General features: G+C 44.0%; 1 protein-coding gene across 3 annotated transcripts; it reads right to left on the bottom strand.

The window, feature by feature from the left end:
- Nucleotides 1-44: 44 nt before the first annotated feature.
- Ptges3 (prostaglandin E synthase 3) lies at nt 45-19,882 on the bottom strand. Of its 3 annotated transcripts, none has more exons than XM_059245174.1 (8): nt 19,445-19,882; nt 8,472-8,585; nt 7,888-7,957; nt 7,189-7,287; nt 5,810-5,899; nt 2,585-2,647; nt 1,833-1,857; nt 45-947 (listed from the first exon to the last, which is right to left on the bottom strand). In XM_059245174.1, coding segments are annotated over exons 1-8 (483 nt in total). In that variant the 5' UTR covers nt 19,447-19,882; the 3' UTR covers nt 45-927. The 3 variants fall into 3 exon arrangements, with proteins under 3 accessions (XP_059101157.1, XP_059101156.1, XP_059101158.1); XM_059245173.1 differs by lacking the exon at nt 19,445-19,882 and adding an exon at nt 18,800-18,905; XM_059245175.1 differs by lacking the exon at nt 19,445-19,882 and adding an exon at nt 18,682-18,699.
- Nucleotides 19,883-20,108: the final 226 nt, after the last annotated feature.

Genomic DNA, 20,108 nt, shown 5'->3' on the forward strand with positions numbered 1-20,108 from the left:
TACATGAAATTACAGCAAACCAGACACTTAGGAGGAGAGCCAAGAAATCTTCCAACAGTTTATTAGAAAGAATGTAGACATTTAAAAAAATCCCCAGTCATGAACATAAATTGAGGTTTTCCAGCCAGGGCATAAGCTGAAATCAAAACAGGAAATAAAAAAATCCAATAGTGTATTAACATTTTCCACTCATTTGCCATACTGACAGTGCAAATACAAATCTGGTCTAAAATGTACAGACTCTCAAGCAACAATGTACAGCTTTCTTCGTCCTCCATGCTAAGAGATGTAAGAGCTTAAGGGCCAAACAATACCAAATGCATAGGCTTCAAGAACCATCTAAGTTAGGGCATTCACTAGTTTTAGCTAAAATACACCTCAACACTGACAAATGATCACATACAATAATGTAAAGTACATTTTTTAAAAAATAAACTTTAGTGGAATAATTCTGAAAGGTACACTGGAAGAATGGCAGGGTATCAGGTTAAGATATCAGCCAATTTGTTTCAGCCCCTTCAAGTCCATGGTCTAGGATCTAAAACTAGTTCTCTTCCCTAAGCTGAGAGCTTCCTAACATGTAAGTAACTGTTACAGAAAGAAGACTTAGGTAAAATGTGTTTATTCATCAGAGCTGCTGTGTCAGTTGCCTAGGATCTCAACTGCTTCATGGAATCCTGGGAAATGTTCATGCATAAGGATATTGCCTTAGCTGACTTAAATTGCCCCATACAATGGTACATTATCAACCCTTAGTGAAGCCTTAAAAAAAAAAAAAAAAAGAAAAAAAAAAAAAGGTTGAAAAATGGGTTAAAGGAGGCAAATACAGCATCTGCCTTTAGAGCTATCAACTCAGGAATTTTCTCAATTACGAAATCTTGCAGAAGTTATTTCTCTTTCTCAAAATCCAGGCGATGAAAACATTCCTTACTCCAGATCTGGCATTTCTGAAAGGAGTTTAAAATAGTCAGCAAGGTCTACAAGAGAATCTGAGAACCTAACACTCTACCGTCTCAGTAGAGAAGTAGCTGGCAGGACTGAAAGCTCCCCCATAAGCACTTATGTGTATGCACTCCCTGTATGCACTTATGAACAGAGCGAATATCAAAGAGTAAATGATTTCTAAGAACCACAACAAGGCTTTCTAAAGGCTCCTTCCTTAGTTCATTCTTGGGAATGCTCCCCTCTCCCACTCCCTTTTTTTGTTTTTTTGAGACAGGGTTTCTCTGTGTACTCCTGGCTGTTCTGGAACTCAGAGATCCATCCACCTGTCTGCCTCCCCAGTACTGAGATTAAAGGTATTCACCACCATGCCCAGTGCCTTCTCCTTTCTTAATAAGCTAATTCTATTCCATGCCCAATTTGAAAAGTATGCTCGAGGCTGGAGACTGCTACTCTTCTAGAGAACCCAGGCTCAATCCCCAGCACCTACACGGTGGCTCACAATTGGCTCTGACAGCCTCTGTTATCCCCCAGCCACCAGCTATACACAGTGCACACACATGCAGGCAAACACAAACAGAAAGGTGTGGCGGCGTCCACCTTTAATCCCAGCACTTGAGAGGCAAAGGCAGGCGGATCTGAGTTTGAGGCCAGCCTGGACTAGTTCCAGGACAGCCAGGGCTACACAGAGAAACCTTGTGTGAAAACAGTAAGTATGGTCTTTTCCTGGTGGTTGCTGGGATCCTAACCTGTGCTCCACCATTCTCTTCAACTAAATTGTCCTTGAGCTTAAAAAGAACACTGGTGTCTGCTCTGAAATGTGGTCTCAGTGTAAGACAACCACTACACCGGAAACAGTAACAACCCACCCCCAAAACCCATTCACTTACTTTCATCATCACTGTCTTGTGAATCCTGCAAAAGAAATTTAAAAACATTATCAAGTTGATCACACATTCTTTTTAAACCCTAGAGAATGTATTTTTCACTTCAGTGGCAAATAGTCACATGGAACCTAGGAACTTAAAGATAACTGATTCATTTATTTTCATAAAGTGAATGGCTGTGCAACAGACAACCCCTTTCTGTACAAAGTATCGTGTACTTCTTGGTTGGAATTGAGCTCACCCTCAGTTCTCCCCCGCTTGTTACCGTATCTTGCCATTCAATTAAAGGAAAAAATGACTCAATACAAAGACAACAATGAATTCTAATTCTACATACTGAAGTTGAGAATTCTCCCAACTACATAAATAATTTTGTGTTAAGATGTTAACAGAATATTGAGGAAAGTATGTCTAACAGTCCAATTTGCGATCCTCTTAATGCAATCACATCCTTTTATTACTATAGTCTCTGACTTGGTTTTAAATCCTATTTATATCCTTGGTAAGACACTCATTTTCTTTTTTTTTTTTTATTTTTTGGTTTTTCAAGACAGGGTTTCTCTGTGTAACAGCCCTGGCTGTCCCGGAACTCGCTCTGTAGACCAGGCTGGCCTTGAACTCATAAGATCCACCTGCTTCCCCAGTGCTGGGATATGGATGTGAGTGCACACTTGCAGGGGGAGCCATTGAACATGCAAGACCATCTGTAAATAAACTGCCTTTTACTATTAGGAAAAGAGGGTTTGTATACTTACATCATCTGCTCCATCTACTTCTGGTAAATCTACATCCTCATCACCACCCATGTGATCCATCATCTATATGAAGCATAAAAATTAGTTTTTAAAATGTTCAAAAGCCTAATAGGCTGCACATTCCAGATATAACCCTTCAGTCCGTCATAGGTTCCCACCAATGAATGCAAAAGAAACTACTTCTTCCCTGAAAACACGAGACAGTCCAAGTAGGACGTGGTGGCAGATGACTTTAGAAGTTCAAGGTCATTCTCAACTACAAATTGAGATAAAAGGCAAGCAAACCTGACATCCTGAGGTCTCAAAAAAAAAAAAAAAAAAAAAAAAAAAAAAAAAGTTGCTAAATTCCACCCATCAAGATACCTACATATGACAGAAACATGGCTCAGTGGTTAAGAACATTTACTGCTCTTACAGAGGACCCAGAACCAATACCCAACGATTCACAATCCTAAGGGACTCTCAACATCTTTATGGTATCCACAGAGAAAGGAAGGAAAGGAGCCAGCACAGGGAAGAAAAAAAAATCCTTCTTTATAGCAGGATATAGTTACCTCTGGAGGTAAAGGAAAAACAAAACAAGTAACACCAGCACAACAAAAAAAACACCAATAGAATTCCTTTGGTAGTTAAAAACTATCTTGGTCTGGATAGATGGCTCAGTGGTTAAGATTACTTGTTGATCTCAAAGAAGGCCTGAGTTTCAGTCTCAGAACACACATGGTAGCCCACAACTATTGATAAACAGCAAAGTCCAGTTTAAGGGGGTTCATGCCCTTTTCTGACCTCTTCAGACACCAGGCATGCATGTGAACACACATGCAAAATAAGCATTCACATACAGCCTGCCTGAGCTTCAGTACATTCTGGACCAGATAGGGTAATGCAGTGAGATCTGATTAAAAAACAAGAACATGTAACAACAAAGCTGGGTAGTGGTGGGCACACCTTTAATTCCAGAACTCAAGAGGAAGAGGTGTTGATATCTTCTTCCCATGAGATGCTTAAGTAAGCAGTTAAGCACATGAAGTTGGAAATTTAGCCCCTAATTTTTAATTTTCAGATAATCTGGTGTAGACTAGACTGGCCTTGACCTTACTATGAGCTGAGGATGACCTTGAACTTCCTGACCCTGTATCCACTTACCATGTCTGCTATCCCTCCTGGCTTCACAAAATTCTGGGGATCGAGAATGAATCGGGGCTTCATGCAAGCTGAGCAACCATTCACCAACTGAACCACATTCCTTCTTTACTTAGTTTACATATAACTAACAAATATTTCCCACTTTGGTCATAGTAACGTATTTGTAACGTTTTACAAAACAGCATAAAAGTCCTTTTCTGAGCCAGGCAGTGGTGGTGCACCTCTTTAATCCCAGTGCTTGGTAGGCAGAGGCAGGCAATCTCTGTGAGTTTGAAGCCAGCCTGGTCTATAGAGCGAGCAGCCAGGACAGGCACCAAAGCTACACAGAGAAACCCTGTCACAAAAAACAAAACAAAACAAAACAAAAAAAAAAAACAAAAAAAACAAAAAAAAACAAAACAAAAAAAAAAACCAACAACAACAACAACAAAAAACCTACCAAAGTCCTTCCTCTCTGTTTACCTATGTCTTCTTGCCTCTGTTTTGTTTTGTTTTTGTAGATAAGAGTCTAACTATATAGCCTTGAACTGACAGAGATCCTCTTGTCTCTGCCTCCCGAGTGCTGGGATTAAAGAAAGACATGGGCCACTAACCTGGGTACTCTTCTTGATTTTACAAACAAACAAAAAATATCTTTGCACACATTTGTCAACAACTCACCAAGATGCTCTTATTTATTTTTTAAATTCTTTTTAGGGTGACTGAAAAGATAGCTCAGTGGTTAAGAACATTTGTTGCTCTTGCAGAGGACCCAGGTTATTTCCTAGTACCCACACGGTGTTTCATAACCACCAGTAAATTTTCTGAACTCCTTAGGCAGATACATATGTAAGCTAACATTCATACACATAATCGGAGTTATGGGCGGTTGTGCTACTATTAATGTTGCTGGGAACCAAACCCAGGTCTTCTGCATGAGCAACAAGAACTCTTAACTGCTAAACCATCTCTCTGGAACCTGAGGCTGGTGTTTAAAGGTGTACTTGTAGAGAGATGGCTCAGTGGCTGAGCCATCTCTACCGGCTGCTCTTCTTTCTGGAGGACTTGTGTTCAATTCCCAGGACTACGACAGCTAGCAACTGTCTGTAACTCCAAGATCTGATACCCTCACACAGACTACCTGTAGGCAAAACACCAATGCACATAAAATAAAAATAAATTATTTGGCCAGGCAGTGGTGGCACACGCCTTTAATCCCAGCACTTGGGAAGCAGAAGCAGGCAGACAGATCTCTGTGAGTTCAAAGACAGCCTGGTCTACAGAGCAAGTTTCAGGATAGGCTCCAAAGCTACACAGAGAAACCCTGTCTTGAAAACAACAAAAAGGTGAATTTGTACTATATGGTTCAAAGTATAGTACAACTGCTGAATTCATGCTCCTGAATGGTTCCAATATTAGGCTTGCACAACTGCTTGTACTGGACTGAGAGATTGTACTTTTTAAAAGGAAATTTGATTGTATTTTTGAGATTTTGTGTGTATGGGTGTTCTGTCTGCATGTGTGTTTGTGCAGCATATGTAAGCCTGGTGTCTGAAGAGACCAGAGGAGGACCATTAGGATCCTCTAGGAATGGAGTTATAAGCAGCTGTGACTACCATGTATGTGGGTGCTGGGAACTGAACCCAGGTCCTTTGGAAGAGCAGCCAGTGCTCTTAACCAATGAGCCATCTCTCCAGCACCACATCATTTTTTAATTTCTGTATATCAGTTTTTGAAGTTACATTCATTAACACATGATTGTATACATGGAGTCATCTCATAGGTCCCCATAACATGAAGCTTTGAAAATAATTTTAAAAGGCGACTTTGAGGGGCTGGTAGAGAACACTTGTTGCTCTTGCAGAAGAGACCAGGGTTTGACTTCTAGTAACCACACAGTGGTTCATATCCCTCTGTAACTCCATTTCCTGGGACTCTTGACACTGTCTTTGGACCTCCATGGGCACCAGGTTCCCAGATGGTGCACAGACACATACACAGGCAAAGAACATCCACACACATTAAAAGGAAAAACATTAAGATGACTGTACAGAACAGTATTATGGGAACAGGGTAGAGGACATCACTAAGAGAACTCACCTCAGAGAAACGGTCAAAATTGGACATGTCTTCATCTGAGTCATCCTCCCAGTCTTTCCAATTGTTGAAGTCCACACTAAGCCAATTAAGCTACAGATCAACAAAAACATCACCCTGTGTTAAGTTTTTTGAACTTACAACCACTAAGGGGACATAAAATTAGCACAAAAGAGAAAAATCCAAGTAAAACTAAAAGCAGTAACGAGCCCATGAATCATTTAACTTTCCTTTTACACAAAAATAGTCATTGGTAAGAAGCATTGTCTGATATCACAAAGGCTACCCTTGGAACTACTGACCCTCTGGGACATGGATTACAGGACACGCCACCAGGCCACACCAGCCTGTAGCTTTGTGTGCAGCCTGTTAGGCACTCTGCCAACGGGGCTACATCCTTAATGCCACTGTTTCCACTCTAGTCAGGACCTTACTAGGAAGCCATAGCTGGCTTAAATTCATAGATATCCTCCTGCCTCTGCCTCTTACATACTGGGATAAGCACCACACACACGGCACTTCTAAGACATTTGTATTTGTATGTGAGGAGGAGCAAGAGGGTAAGACAACAACTTGGAGTCGGTTCTCTCCTACCACATGAGTTCTTAGAATCAAACTCAGTCTTCAGGTCTGGCAGCCAGTCTCCAATTCCTTGAATTTTAAGTGACACCAAACTTTGCTCCCCTATGATAACCAAATAACTTATAAAACCTTTTCCTCTGCAAAATTTCTCTCTCTTTCCCTGTTTTAGACCTTTCCCTGTTTAGAACCCAACTGAAAAATTGCCTCTGTAAGATCAGGCTGTAGGCAAGCCTGTATAACATTTTAATTAGTGATTGATGGGGGGAGGGCCCAGTCTACTGTGGGCAGAGTAATCCCTGGGCTGGTGGGTTCCGTAAGAAAGCAGACTAAACAAGCCATGGGAGGAGGCCAGTGAAGAGCACCCTCCATGGCCTCTGCATCAGTTCCTGCCTCCAGGTTCCTGCTCTGAGTTCCCATCCTGACTTCCTTCAGTGATGGGACTATCGATGTGGAAGTGTACACCAAATAACCCTTTCTTCTCCAAGTTGCTTCCTTTGGTGTTTTATCATAGCAATAGTAAGTAACTCTAAGACACTCAGGCAAGCGAGTCTCAATTTCACAATCTTTCTGTCTTAGCCTCAAATGTGCCACCATGCCTGATGCAAAAGCCTGTGTCTCTCAAATGTAAAAGATTGTTATCAACTGGGGACTTATTTCATGACATTTGGTCAGAGTGCCAGGCACAGAACACCAGCTTTTACACTACTATGAAGACCACACAGAGAAACCCTGTCTCAAAAACCAAAATCTTATTATAAAAACATTTTTTCACTTCTCAAGCACAGAAAATGAGCACCCACCTTTGCCCTCTCCTTTGTTAACCTAGGCCACGACTGGCCAGATTCTCCTTTCCGCAAACAACATAAAATCGATCTGTCCGTTCTTTTATGCTTGGAATCCTGAAACCAGAGAATCATCACACCATTTCACCTCTCTACTATCACGGTAAAGAACAGCCTGTTCCTTTCTACTTTTCCCTTTTCTGATTTCTTTTTAACCTTTTTTTTATTGTATTGTTAGAGATCAAACCTAGGATCTTAAAACATACTAGGGAAGTACTCTATCAGAGCTGTATTTCCATAATTTGGCTGTTACTGTGCAGCCTGACTTGTCTTCAACTCAAGACCCTCCTTAATCAGCCTATCTGAGTGCTAACAGTTTTTACGTGACCCTCTACACTAAGCTTTGCTTCTTTCCTTAGGCTTTTCTGAGATGCTTTTTCTATGTAGGCAAAGCTGTCCTGCACCTCAACTTCCTGAAAATTCACCTTATAGTCACAAGCCACCTATCTGGTTTTTTCCTTAGGCACTCAGCTACTAAAAATTTCAGATTTCAAAGGTGATGTCATCTGTCCAGTGACAGAATAAAAAACATGCAGAAAGAAGGTTGTAAAATATAGCAGTCTCTATAAATTGTTATGTGAAGTAGACTTAACATTTACTATCAGCATTCCTATTTCCTCATAATTTAAATCAGAATAAAGCATTAATACTACTTACATTTGGATCAATACAGTGAAAAAGATCAATTTCATTTAAATGCTTAAAATTATCACTTCCTCCAAGACAACTAAAAAAAAGAGAGAGAGATTCAAATCAGCCTCTTTAAACAATAGATCAGCAAAGAAAAAAAGCGGACACTCAGTTATCTGAAGTAAGCTTTGGGTAACACTGATGTAAAAAGGTGTAGTGGCTAATTTTGTACTAGAGTCATCTGAGAGAAGGGGGCCTCAAATGAGAAAATGCCTCCTTAAGACTGGGCTGTAGGCCAGTCTGTAAGGCATTTTCTCAATTAGTGATTGATGGGGGAGGGCCCAGACCATTGAAGGTGGTTCCATCCCTGGGCTGGTGGTCCTGGGTTCCATAAGAAAGCAGGCTGAAAGGCCATGTGAAGCAAGTCAGTAAACAGCACTCCTCCATGGCCTCTGCATCAGCCCCTGCCTCCAGGTTCCTGCCCTGACTTCCTTTGATGACGAACAGTAGATGTCTAAGCCCAATAAATCCTTCCTCCCCAAGCTGCTTCGGGTCATGGTGTTTCATCACAGCAACAGTCACCCTCCCCCCCAAGACAAAAGGCAAATTACCTGAAAGTAAGTTTGGATTTTTCAAAATTTACATTAACATCTTTACTGTCTTCAACACAAAATTCAATGAATACATAGTCCCTTCGATCGTACCACTTTGCAGAAGCAGGCTGCCTATAAACAGAGAAAATGACAAATTCAAGTAGGAATTGAGTACTTATGACTTTACATTACTTATTTACTTATTTCTCTACTCCATCACATTTTAAAGTTTTATTTTACATTTCAAGGGCTCCAACCAACTAATTTCAGGAGGACATAAACTTTAATAGGGATTTAATTTTGGGAGGCGGGAGAATAAGGCAGGGTTTCACAATAGCCCATGTTGGCCTCAAACACCTCACCTTTCCTTGCCTACCCACACAATGCCATGTATCTTTCTAGTATCACCGTAGGACAGAAAATAGTCTTTAAAAACCAACTACCTTTTCCTTCACAGACGCTCAGCAGTGTTAACAGGGATTTTAAAAGCCAAAATCTAATGTTTAATTCCCTGTCAATCACTATGTGATTAAACCATTATCACTAAAACTAAGATGTACAGATTTAATTATAAAGAGAACCAAGCCACTTCCAGATAAATGTAGTAGTATTTTATAACCCTGATTTCAACATTAGAAATTTAGAAGTTAACAGGGATGTAGCCAGCGGCATAATTTTAGCCTAGCATTTACAAGGTCCGAGTTTTATGTACTAAACCCTGGAACAAAATACCAACTGAAAAGTACAGAGGTGTTATGGTATGTTGTTTTTTCATTCCAGAACTCAGGAGATTTAAGGTAAGAGGACTGGGAATTTTAGACCGGCTTGGACTACATATTACATTGTTGTTTCACAGAACAAAAGCAAGGGCTGGACAGGTGGCTCAGCGGCTAAGAGCACTGGCTGCTGTTGTAGAGGATCTGAGTTCAATTCCTAGCACCCACATGGCAGCTCACAACCACCTGTAACCTCAGTTCCAAAGGATCCAAGATCAGTAGGCAAAACACTCATACAAAGATACAAAAGCCAAGTTCCACCACTTGAGGTGGCTCCCCGGGACCCACTTGGTGTTAGAACTGCGAGTTGTCTTGACTTGAACATGTGCATTGATACATGCACACATAGTGATTAGTAAGTTAAAAAACGACACATGGTGGCTTTCTAATTTGAAATGACAATAAGCCCACCAGAATAAAAGCTACCTCTTACTGCAACACCTATTGAGCTTTTCTTTATTAACTATATCTCCTACTCTTGGGGTTTTGGTTTGTTTTGATAGTGTCTTGCTATTTAAGTGCAGGTTGGCCTGCAGTAATAGTTGTCCCTGGTTCTTGAATGATGGAATTACAGGTGAACACCATTCACATTCAATTTAAGAGATTTCATTCTTGTTTTCTTTTTCAAGACAGGGTTTTTCTATGTAGCCCTGGCTGTCCTGGAACTTGAGAGATCCGCCTGCCTCTGCTTCCTGAGTGTGTTGGGATTAAAGATAAGCCGCCTCTACTACCTGGCACTTTTGAGAGATTTCAAATGCCCTTTATCCCTTGTAAAATATTATAAATATTAACAATCACTTGCTATTAGTAACATTCCTCTTTGTGTGTGTACACACCAATGTGCCTGTAAAGCCAGAGAATTACTTGCAGGAGGCAGTAATTGAGACAGGGTTTCTCTACTCAGCCCCCTGGCTAATGCAGAAGTCACTATGTAGAACAGACAGGCCTCTAACTTGTGATCCTCCTGGCTCTGCCTGCTACATGCTGGATTATAGACACAAGCCACCAGGTCTGGCTTAGTATTATTTATATGCACCTGTGTACAAGTACCCAGAGAGGTCAGAAAAGCTGGAATTACAAGCAGTTGTCAATCACCAGATACAGATGCTGGAAACCACACTCTGGGCCTTCCAAGAACAGTAGGAACTCTGAACCACTGAGACACTGCTCCAGCCCTGGCTTAGAATTTTTCTTTTTGTTTTTTTTTGAGACAGGGTCTCACTATGTAGCCTAGGCTGTCCTCGAACTCACTGAGATCTGCCTGCCTCTGCGGGGATTAAAGGCACACACCACCAAGCACAGTCTAGAATTTTTCTACAACGGGGAAAAAAATGGGGTGGTGGTGGTTGGCCAAACACTTTATTCAGAGACTTGGAAAAGGGTCAAAGAAGTCCACCAAACCTGCTGTCCTCAGCAGGGTAGATCTTAGAGGCCACTGTAGCTAAGAATACACTAGAAATTTTTAGCAATAAAGAAAAATTTAATTAAAACTAGCTGAGCGTGGTGGTTTATGTCTATAATCCCAGCACTTGGCACGCAGATGTAGGAAAACCATTGAAGTCCAGGTAAACCCAGGCTTTGGAGTAGGACCCTCTCTCAACTACTGTCCCCCGAAATGGCATGAGTTAGTAGTATATACAGTTCAGTGTTAGAGCATTTGCCTAGTACAGGCAAGCCCCTAGGTTTGAACCCAAGCACTACAAGTATTTTAAGTAAGATGAGTTCATTTCTGTATGGAGTGCTTTTTCCCCTTGGAGCAGTCCAGTCTGAGCTGTTTGCCATGCCTGGTGGCACACACCTTTAATCCCAGCACTCAGGAGGTAGAGGCAGGCAAGAGGCCAGCCTAGTCTACAGAGCCAGTTCCAGGACAGCTAGGGCTACACAGCAAAACCCCACCCTGAAAACCCAACCAACCAAACAATAAATAAAAGAAAACAAAGTCTATCTTGCCCCGGTGAGACGGCTCAGCAGCCAAGTAAAAGGTATTTGCTACACAAGCCTGGCAACCTGACTTCAATTCCCAGAACTCACATAAAGATGGAAAACAGGACTCCGAGACACATCCCTCGACATGCGTGCCCACACACATACACACGAGCCCACCCACCAATAATAAAAATTATAATAAACTTGCTTGTTCAGTGAAGACTAAAAGCTGCAGCTCACCATTATTACCCAAGTGTCCTTTGATTAACTTTAGAAAACTTTAGTAAACAGCACGTTACCATAAGCACCTAGACTTTCTATGTTTACTAAACAATGTTTAAATTGAAAATAAAGTCTGTAGGAGACAAAAAAGTGACAGATAAACAGACCCCAAATAATCTTGGATTCTAAATCAACTAAAAGAGGCATTCCTGTGAATTATTTGAAGTGGGAAGACACATCCTAAATAATCGTGGGCTGCACCTTCCATGGCAAGTTCATCTGCCCTGCTGCCATCGCTGCTTCATGCTTCCCAAGAGGACTGAAGACGAGCAGCAGCTCTTTGGGTCTCCTCCAGGCTTTCAGCACCAGACTGGAAGTGACTAAAAGCAACTACTAGGTTCTGGATTTTTCTGGGTAAGTCAGCCATTGTTGAACTATTCAGCTGACATAGCATCATGTAAGGCAAGCCAATAAATCAATCCCCTTGTTACACATTCATTGAATTGGTTCTCTTCCACTAGTAGTTCCAAATAACACGCACGAGGATTCAGTGTAGTATTTTACCTCATCTTAAAATAAAAACGACTAACCTGGGGGATAGGGCTCTATCGTTCACCTGCTTCTTGCCTAGAAGTTGAGGTTATGGATTTGAGGTAATAGAGTGAAAGTGCAATCTTAAAGTGGGCTCAACTCCCATATGACTGGTGCATTGTAAGGGGAGATGAGGACGTGGATGAGAAGACACAGGTAGCTATCAAGTGAAAGAGAACCATTTCTCAGAAAATAAAAATAATCAAAAAAGTAACAAATTTGTTTAATGTTAAGGTCTCACTCTGCAGTTGGTCCCAAACCTGCCAAACTCTCACAGTAGTATCTAGAATCTACTAATCTACAAATCAAGTCTCTCTACATATAAATGTGATAAACTATTGTTAGTATCTGAATTTCTACTTGAAATAAATGAGAGAAAATAGGATGAGGGGCAGAGAAATGACCCAGCACTAAAGAGTATTTGCTCTTCAAGAAGACCTTAAAGCAAAACTGAAACACCAGAACGACCTGTGTTCAGTTCTCAGCACCTACCAACTCCAAAGGACTGGACACTCTTCTGGCCTCCTCAGGAACCCACACACATCTGGTAAACTCACACAAAATCTTTTAAAAAGTGCTACCATCTAGCCACATAATAGCCTCATCTAGAAATTACTCAAAAACAGCAAAGTATGTTTCTCTCCAGTATTAGGTGAGCTAAGAAAGAGGCTGAGTCAGCTCAAGGGGAAGCTATAGTGTTTTCCAGTTAAAGATCTGGCCAAATTCATATTCTCTCTCTCTCTCTCTCTCTCTCTCTCTCTCTCTCTCTCTCTCTCTCTCTCACAGTTAAAGGTTCATGTATATGACTATTGTGCCTACAGAAGTCAGATGGATCCCCTTTACTAGAGTTATAGAGGGTTGTGAGCCTCCACATGGTTGTGGGAACTATCAAGTCCTCTCCAAGAGCAGTTAAGTGCTTTTAGTTTTTTTTTTTTTTTTTGAGACAAGGTCTCTACATAGCCCTGGCTGTCCTGAAACTATGTAGGCCACGCTGGCCCCCAACTCAAGAGAACTGCCTAGCTCTGCCTCCTAAGAACTGTGATTGAGGGCATGCTCTATCTTGCCCAGCTAGTAAGTGCTGCTAACTGCTGGCCCATCTCCCAGACCTGATAACTATTTTTCAACCACCACCCCAATATACTTTTCAATAGGCTTCACATGGGGCATAGGTGAATTTGACTGAAGATGTGCTACAGAGTAACAAGACTCACAGCAGACCTCAGGTCCAACCCTAACCATCAAAAGCATCTCATGTAATCATGCCCTATGGCCAAAGCACATCAGAGCTTGAACATCATTAAATGTTTACTGGAAGGGAGTGCTGGGAATTGTTCTGGAGATGCAACAGGAGAGGAAAATCCCAGCTCTTCCTTGAGCCAGGTGTGGTGGCTTACACTGTAGTCATAGCACTTTTGAGTGTGAGGTAGAGGATCACTACAAGTTCCAGGACAGCCTGGTCTACATTCTCTTCACCATTCAAGACCACACTTCAATGAATATTATGGTTATGTAGGAAGACTCTGCTCAGGCTTCAGCTTCAGTCCATCCCCCTTCCACAATTATCCATGCATACACACTACATACACATATCAATTGCACAAAAATTGATTGTGTATGTTTGTACGTAGTATATATATATATGCACGTGTGTGTATGGGGGTGTGAGGTGGCCAGGTGTCTGTCTCACACTTGCTCCACCTCCATACCATACTCCTTTGAGATACATGTCTCTCACTGAACCTGAAAGTAGGTGGTCAACAAGCCCAAATAACCCTCCTGTCCTGTCCACACAGCTTTTTATGTGGGTGATGGAAATTTTTAATGATTTTATTTTATGTACATTGGTGTTTTGCCTGTATGTATGTAGGTCTGTGTGAAGGTGTCAGATCCAATGGGAACTGCAGTTACACACACTCGTGAGCTGCCATGTGGTTGTTGGGAATTGAAACCCTGCCCTTTGGGAGAGCAGCCAGTGCTCTTAACGGCTGAGCCACCTCTCCAGCCCCTGGGTGATGGAAATTGGAACCTAGGTCCTCATACTTGTTCAGCAAGTACTCTTACTGGCTGAACCATTTTCCCAGTCCTCTTTTCAGTGTTTTTAACGAGGGAGTCTTTTTTCTCCAGAGTTTCTCTGTGTAGTTTTGGTGCCTGTCCTGCATCTCACTGTGTACAGCCCAGGCTGGCCTCGAACTCACAGAGATCCTCTTGGCTCAGCTCCCAAGTGCTGGGATTAAAGGTGTGAACCACCGCCTGAGGGAGTCTTAACTATGCAGGCTTGGATGACATTCATCTGCAACAAACCTCCTGCCCCTACCTTTCCATGGACAGTACTCATGTGGAGGTAGAAGGATCAGGAGCTCACAAAAGGATGAAAACAAAACTGTTGTAATGAGGAACGACACCAAAGCTCTGCTATGGAAAGCCAGGCACAGTGGAGCACACCTGTAATCCAACATTGGGAGGTGAAGGCAGCAGAGCCAGGCCAGGCACTGCTGAAAAGAAAGAAGAAGGAAGTTTTAGCCGGCTACAGTGATATACACTGTTAATTCCAGCACTCTAGAGGCAGAGGCAGGATGATCTCCATTTGAAGGCAGCCTGGTCTACCCAGTGAAACATGTCTCAGAGAATAAAAAACTAACCTAAATATACATATTAGTTGGAGGAGATTCAACTGTACCATATCCCCATCTTTTACTAAGTTCTAGCTTCTGGAAGCTGGATTTCCAGTAGTTCCTGTGATTTAATTTAAAGAGGGGGCTGGACCAGTGGTGGCACACAGCTTTAATCCTAGCATTCAGGAGGCAGAGCTGGGGGAATCTCTGTGAGATCAAGGCTAGTATGGTCTACATAGTGATACCCATCCAACCTGCTGCCACTGCCTCAAAAAACAAAAAACAAACAAACAAAAACCCCCATCAATTCATACAATAACCAACAGGGCTGGGGGTATAGCTCACTGGAAGTGCTTTGCCAAGCATGGGTGAATGAAGCCCTAGGTTCTTTCTATCTTGATAGCAAAAGATAATACAGCAGTTCTACAATTTAAGAATTTACAGGTGGGCGGTGGTGGCACACGCCTTTAATCCCAGCACTCGGGAGGAAGAGCCAGGCGGATCTCTGTGAGTTTGAGGCCAGCCTGGGCTACCAAGTGAGTTCCAGGAAAGGCACAAAACTACACTGAGAAACCCTGTCTCGAAACCCCCCCCCCCCCAAAAATAATAATAAATAAAAAGAATTTACAGAGCTGGGTATGGTGGGACATGCTTGTCATCTCACACTTGGTGGCGGAAGGAGGATCACAAGTTCCATGTCAGCCTGGCACACATAGTGAGACCCACCTAAAAAAACCCTAAAGCCCCACAATCTGCTCTAGAGTTTTCCGGAGGGGGCAAGGATAACCAGTAACTATTTAAGACCCCCAAATGATTTCCAGGGTTCTAAACTTTTAAACAGAAAATGCAATTTAGCAGAGTAATATTAAATTAGCAAGTAACCTACAATCCAGCATTTTTTGTCACTTTGTTTCTATGCCTTCGAGTTAAAAGTCTAACTCAACAAGAACAAAAGGAAAAAAATCAGTTGCCAGGTTACAGTGGTTAGGAAATCAACATTGAACAAAGGCCATCAGTTGCTCTTTTCAAACTTACGAGACACTTACATAGGACATGCTCATTGTTTAAGTTTGGAAGGCTGAAGATTTTATTTTGGGAGTTCTGCAAAGTATATAAATATTTATTTATTTAGTAAATAAATAGGTATATAACTTTAATCCCAGCACTGGGGAGCTGAAGGCCAGTTATCCAGAACAGCCAGGGCTATACAGTGAGACCCTGTCTCAAAGAATAAGTCTACTTACAACAGACATCAACAAACTACACCATCAGCCAATTTTTTTTTAAATTTTCACTTTAGAATTCTAAGTCATTAGTTACATAAATGCCTTGATATTTACAAAATGGTATATACAAAAAGATATATATATATCTTCTAAAGAGTTGTTCCTATTTATTTTATGTGTGTGTTGACTACATGTACGTAAGGACATTGCTTATATCCCTGGCACTGGAGGCCAGAGGGCCCAAAGAGGTCCGAAGAGGGTGCTGGATTACGTCAGCCACCATGTGGGGTCTGAGAATTGAACCCAGCCAGATCCTCTCGAAGAGCAGCGGCTGCTCTTCAAGACCAGCCATCTCTCTACCCCCATATACTGAGCATTGAAAACAGCCATCAGGCATGTGATTGATTCAAAGTGTGCATAATGGTTCAAGTTTTAAATAAATAAATAAATAAATAAATAAATAAATAAATAAATAAATAAATAGTGTAGCCAGGTGAGGTAGCACACCCCCTTAATCCCAGAATTTGGAAGCAGAGACAGGCAGATCCCTGAGTTAAAGGCCAGTCTGGTCTACAGGGAGTCAGGGAGTTCAGGACAGTCAGGGCTACACAGAGAAACCTTGTCTTAGAAAACAAACAAAAAAACAAAACCAAATAATAAATAAATAAACAAAATATAAAAGAGTTATGTGCGCACATGAGCCTTACTATGTAGGCCTGGCTGGCCTTTATCTTAATGGTGTGTACCACCTCTAATTTCAGTACTTGGGAGGTAGAGGCAGAAGATTAAGCATTCAAGGGTAGCCCCATATGTAGTGGACTGTAGACCACCTAGGGCCTCACTGACCCAACTCAAAAAAAAAAAAAAAAGTTAATAGGGCCAGGCATGGTGGTCCACGCCTTTAATCCTAGCACTAGGGCAGGCAGAGGCAGGTGGATCTCTGTGAGTCCCAGGCCAGCCAGCTCTACATAGTGAGACCTTGTCTCAAAAAACCAAATTAATAGAGGTTGGAAAGACAGCTCAATGATTAAGAGCACTGGGTGCTCTTCCAGAGGCCTCGGGCCTATCCTCAACAACTATATGGTGGTTCACAGCCATCTGTAACTCTATCTAGTTCCAGGCAATCCAACACTCTATTCCCGCCTTTGGAAGTGCTGCAAGCAGGTGGTACCACCCACATACCAGGTTGGGTGGCTCACAACTGCCTCTATTCAGATCTTAACACCTCTGTAGGAACTTGCATTAGAATGTACATATCCATAAAGACATAATTAAAAATAATATAATTTTAAAAATATTTATTTTTGCCAGGTGGTGGCGCACACCTTTAATCCTAGCACACTCGGGAGGCAGAGCTAGGCAGATCTCTGTGAGTTCGAGACCAGTCTGGTCTACAGAGCGAGATCCAGGACAGGCACCAAAACTACAGAGAAACCCTGCCTCGAAAAAAAAAACAAAAACAAATTACATATATATATATATTTTCTCATTTTTACTAGTGTTTTGACTACATGTAAGTATATGTATGTGCCACATGATTGCCTGGTGCCCACAGAGGTCAGAAAAGGGCACTGGGTCCCCTGAACCTGGAGTTACAGATGATTGTGAGCCACCACGTGGGTGATGGGAGCTGAACCCAGGTCCTCTCCAAGAACAGCAACCACCTAATCTGAGCCACCTCTCCAGTCCCAATAAAAACAAAATCTTAAAAGGTAAAATTTGTGCTGGGCGGAAGTAGCACACGCCTTTAATCCCAGCACTTCAGAGGCAGAGGCAGGCAGCTCTCTAAGTTTGAGGCCAGCCTGGGCTACACAGAGAAACCCTGTCTCGAGGGGGGGGGGAGTAAACAAAAACATTACCTTTGAAGGTACAATTAAAGAAGGGGAGGGGGTTGGGGATTTAGCTCAGTGGTAGAGCGCTTGAGCGCAAGGCTCTGGGTTCGGTCCCCAGCCCTGAAATTTAAAAAAAAAAAAAAAAAAGGGGAGGGGGGGGAGAGGGTTAGAATGCTACCTGCAATTTTCATTATTTACACTTACTAACTACAGAAAATGTTTCAAAAAGTCATTTTAAACACAGTGCTTGTAAAGTATTTTTTGACTTTATGTGCATGAATGCTTGCCTGCATATATGTGGACCACATCTCTAAAACTGAATTTATGGATGGTTGTTAGCCACCACGTGGGTACTGTGAATAGAACCGGGTCCTCTGCAAGAGAAGCCAGTGCTGTTAAACCACTGAACTACCTCTCCAGCTCCTAAATTGGTACTTTTACATGAAAAGGTGTTTTGTTTGGCTGTATTCATCTATTAAATTGATTATGTTTTACCTAGCAATTCATTTTCTCCTTTCAGATGTTCAATCTGTTTGGTATATTAAATATCAAAAAGGAAATAAACGCTTTACATCAATTTGTCTTAAGCCAAGATGTGGCACTAGAATATAGGTCAGTCGATAGAGCCCTCCCCTAACATAGGGTTCTATCCATAACAGCTCGAAGATAAAATTTAAACCGGTGCTGGTGACTTGGCTCAACAAGTTCGGGCCCCACTGCCGCCCCAACAACTTGAATATACCCCACGGGATGGGAGAGGTCTTCCTGTCACCTCCAGGAGCGGTCACTCACATAAGAATAAATTTCTTTACCTCTTTTCCAGCACTACATGCCTTCTTCTAGGGCCTGTTCTCAGCCACCAACTAGCTCTAGGGTATGTTCTACCCGTTTAGAGTTCTGGTCAAACAATATTCAAGCAAGCCCTAACACCTGTACGATTGTTAAATCTAGTTTCTTTTCAATCACTACCCACAACTAACTTTTCGGGTTGTGCATTGCACCCACTCACACCACCACCAAATACTGAAAAATTCAGTTCTCACATCTGAAAAGTTTTCCTGAGAAGGGAAGGCCTGGAAAAATAGGGCCGAAAATTCTTAACAGGTTAAAACCACCAAGGTCGCTTTATCGTAGAGCTAAGATGGAACAATCTGCAGCCACCTCCACATAAGCAAATTTAAGGTCTTCAGGCCAGCAGGGCGGTCACCCCACACCCATTCCATCCTCACACGGAAGGAGCACAACGAAACGCCATGCGAAGTTGGTGGAGGAAAAGTCCACAAGTGTCCTGTGACCGGACACGTGCACAACTACCTGCCCAGTCACCCCTACTCCCCGCACAAGCCACGAGGCCCGGAGGCCGGGAGACGTGGGAACGGGAAGTTCCGTCGTGGTGACGGCACGGCCGCCTCTAGTTGCCTAGCAGTGCCCGCCGCCGCCGCCGCCGCGGGCGGGGGACCGCGTGGAGCCCCATCGGCAGCCCCGAGGGCTTCCCGGGGGCGCCCGCCAGCTCCCGGCCCCGGGGCCCAGCGACTCGGCCGGCTGCAGGCGCCCGCGGCTAAGTTCGCGGAGTTCCGAGTCAGCCAGGCCCATCCGGGGGGACGGGCCGGAGGAGGGAAAAAGATGTCCTCCGCCTGCCAACGGTAACCGGAACAGGGGCGCAGGGCCTCCCACCGCCCGGCAGGGCCGCCGCCGCCCGGGGAGAGGCGCAGGCCGCGTGGGGGAGGGCCGAGGACCGTTTCCCGGGCCCCGGCCGGCGCGGCCTCGCTCCGGGCCGACCTTCCCGCGGCGGCATGTCGCACTCACATGGTGAACGGGGCAGGGGGCCAGGCGAACGGGTGGGCGGGCCTCGCTGGCGGCGGCGGCGGCGGGCGCGGCGGCTCCTCTCCGGCGGCGGCGACTCCGGCGTCTTCTGCCCGGTCGCGGCCTCCTCTCGCTCCCCGAAGGCGACGGCGGCGGGCTCGACCTCGATGCCCAGAATGCACCGCGCGCAGAGCGGCTCCCTCAGCCCGGGAGCGGAGGGAAGCGGAGGCCGAGCGGCGCGAGGACGGAGAAGGAAGGAGCGTGCGTGCGTGCGTGCGAGGGCTGGCGAGGCCGGGCGGCGGCTGGTGACGCAGCAAAATGCCCGGGCCCCGCCGCCGCGCCTGCGCAGTCTTTGTTTTCGGGCTCCTGCGCGGCTTTCTAGAGATCTCTACGGAAAGGGCGGGGCCTGCCGGCTCCTTCCCGACGCTTCCCGAGCCCGCCCCGCCCGCCCGCCCGCTGCCGCCGCCGGCCCCGTTCGCGCCTGTCTTCCCGTGCTCCCCTCTCGCGTTAGCAGACCGTTGGCCGCCAACCGCCCGAGCACGCGCGCCGGGCGCTCTCCCCGGGAAACGGCCGGGCCGCGGGAGACCTTGGCCGGTCAAGTGGTGGAAACCGGGGCCCCGAGGAGACGGAGTCTCCGGAAAGACGTCTCGGTGGACATGTTTGTTTG

Source organism: Peromyscus eremicus, chromosome 18 (assembly GCF_949786415.1).
Source record: "Peromyscus eremicus chromosome 18, PerEre_H2_v1, whole genome shotgun sequence".
NCBI lineage: Eukaryota > Metazoa > Chordata > Mammalia > Rodentia > Cricetidae > Peromyscus > Peromyscus eremicus.

Coding starts and splice junctions, on each gene's coding strand:
- Ptges3 (XM_059245173.1), bottom strand. CDS start 18,861: ATGGAATGGGTGTGGGGTGACCGCCCTGCTGGCCTGAAGACCTTAAAT. Junction 7,958..8,471: donor AAATCCAAACTTACTTTCAG/GTAATTTGCCTT, acceptor TCTTTTTTTTAG/TTGTCTTGGAGGAAGTGATA. Junction 948..1,832: donor ACAAGACAGTGATGATGAAA/GTAAGTGAATGG, acceptor AACTCCTTTCAG/AAATGCCAGATCTGGAGTAA.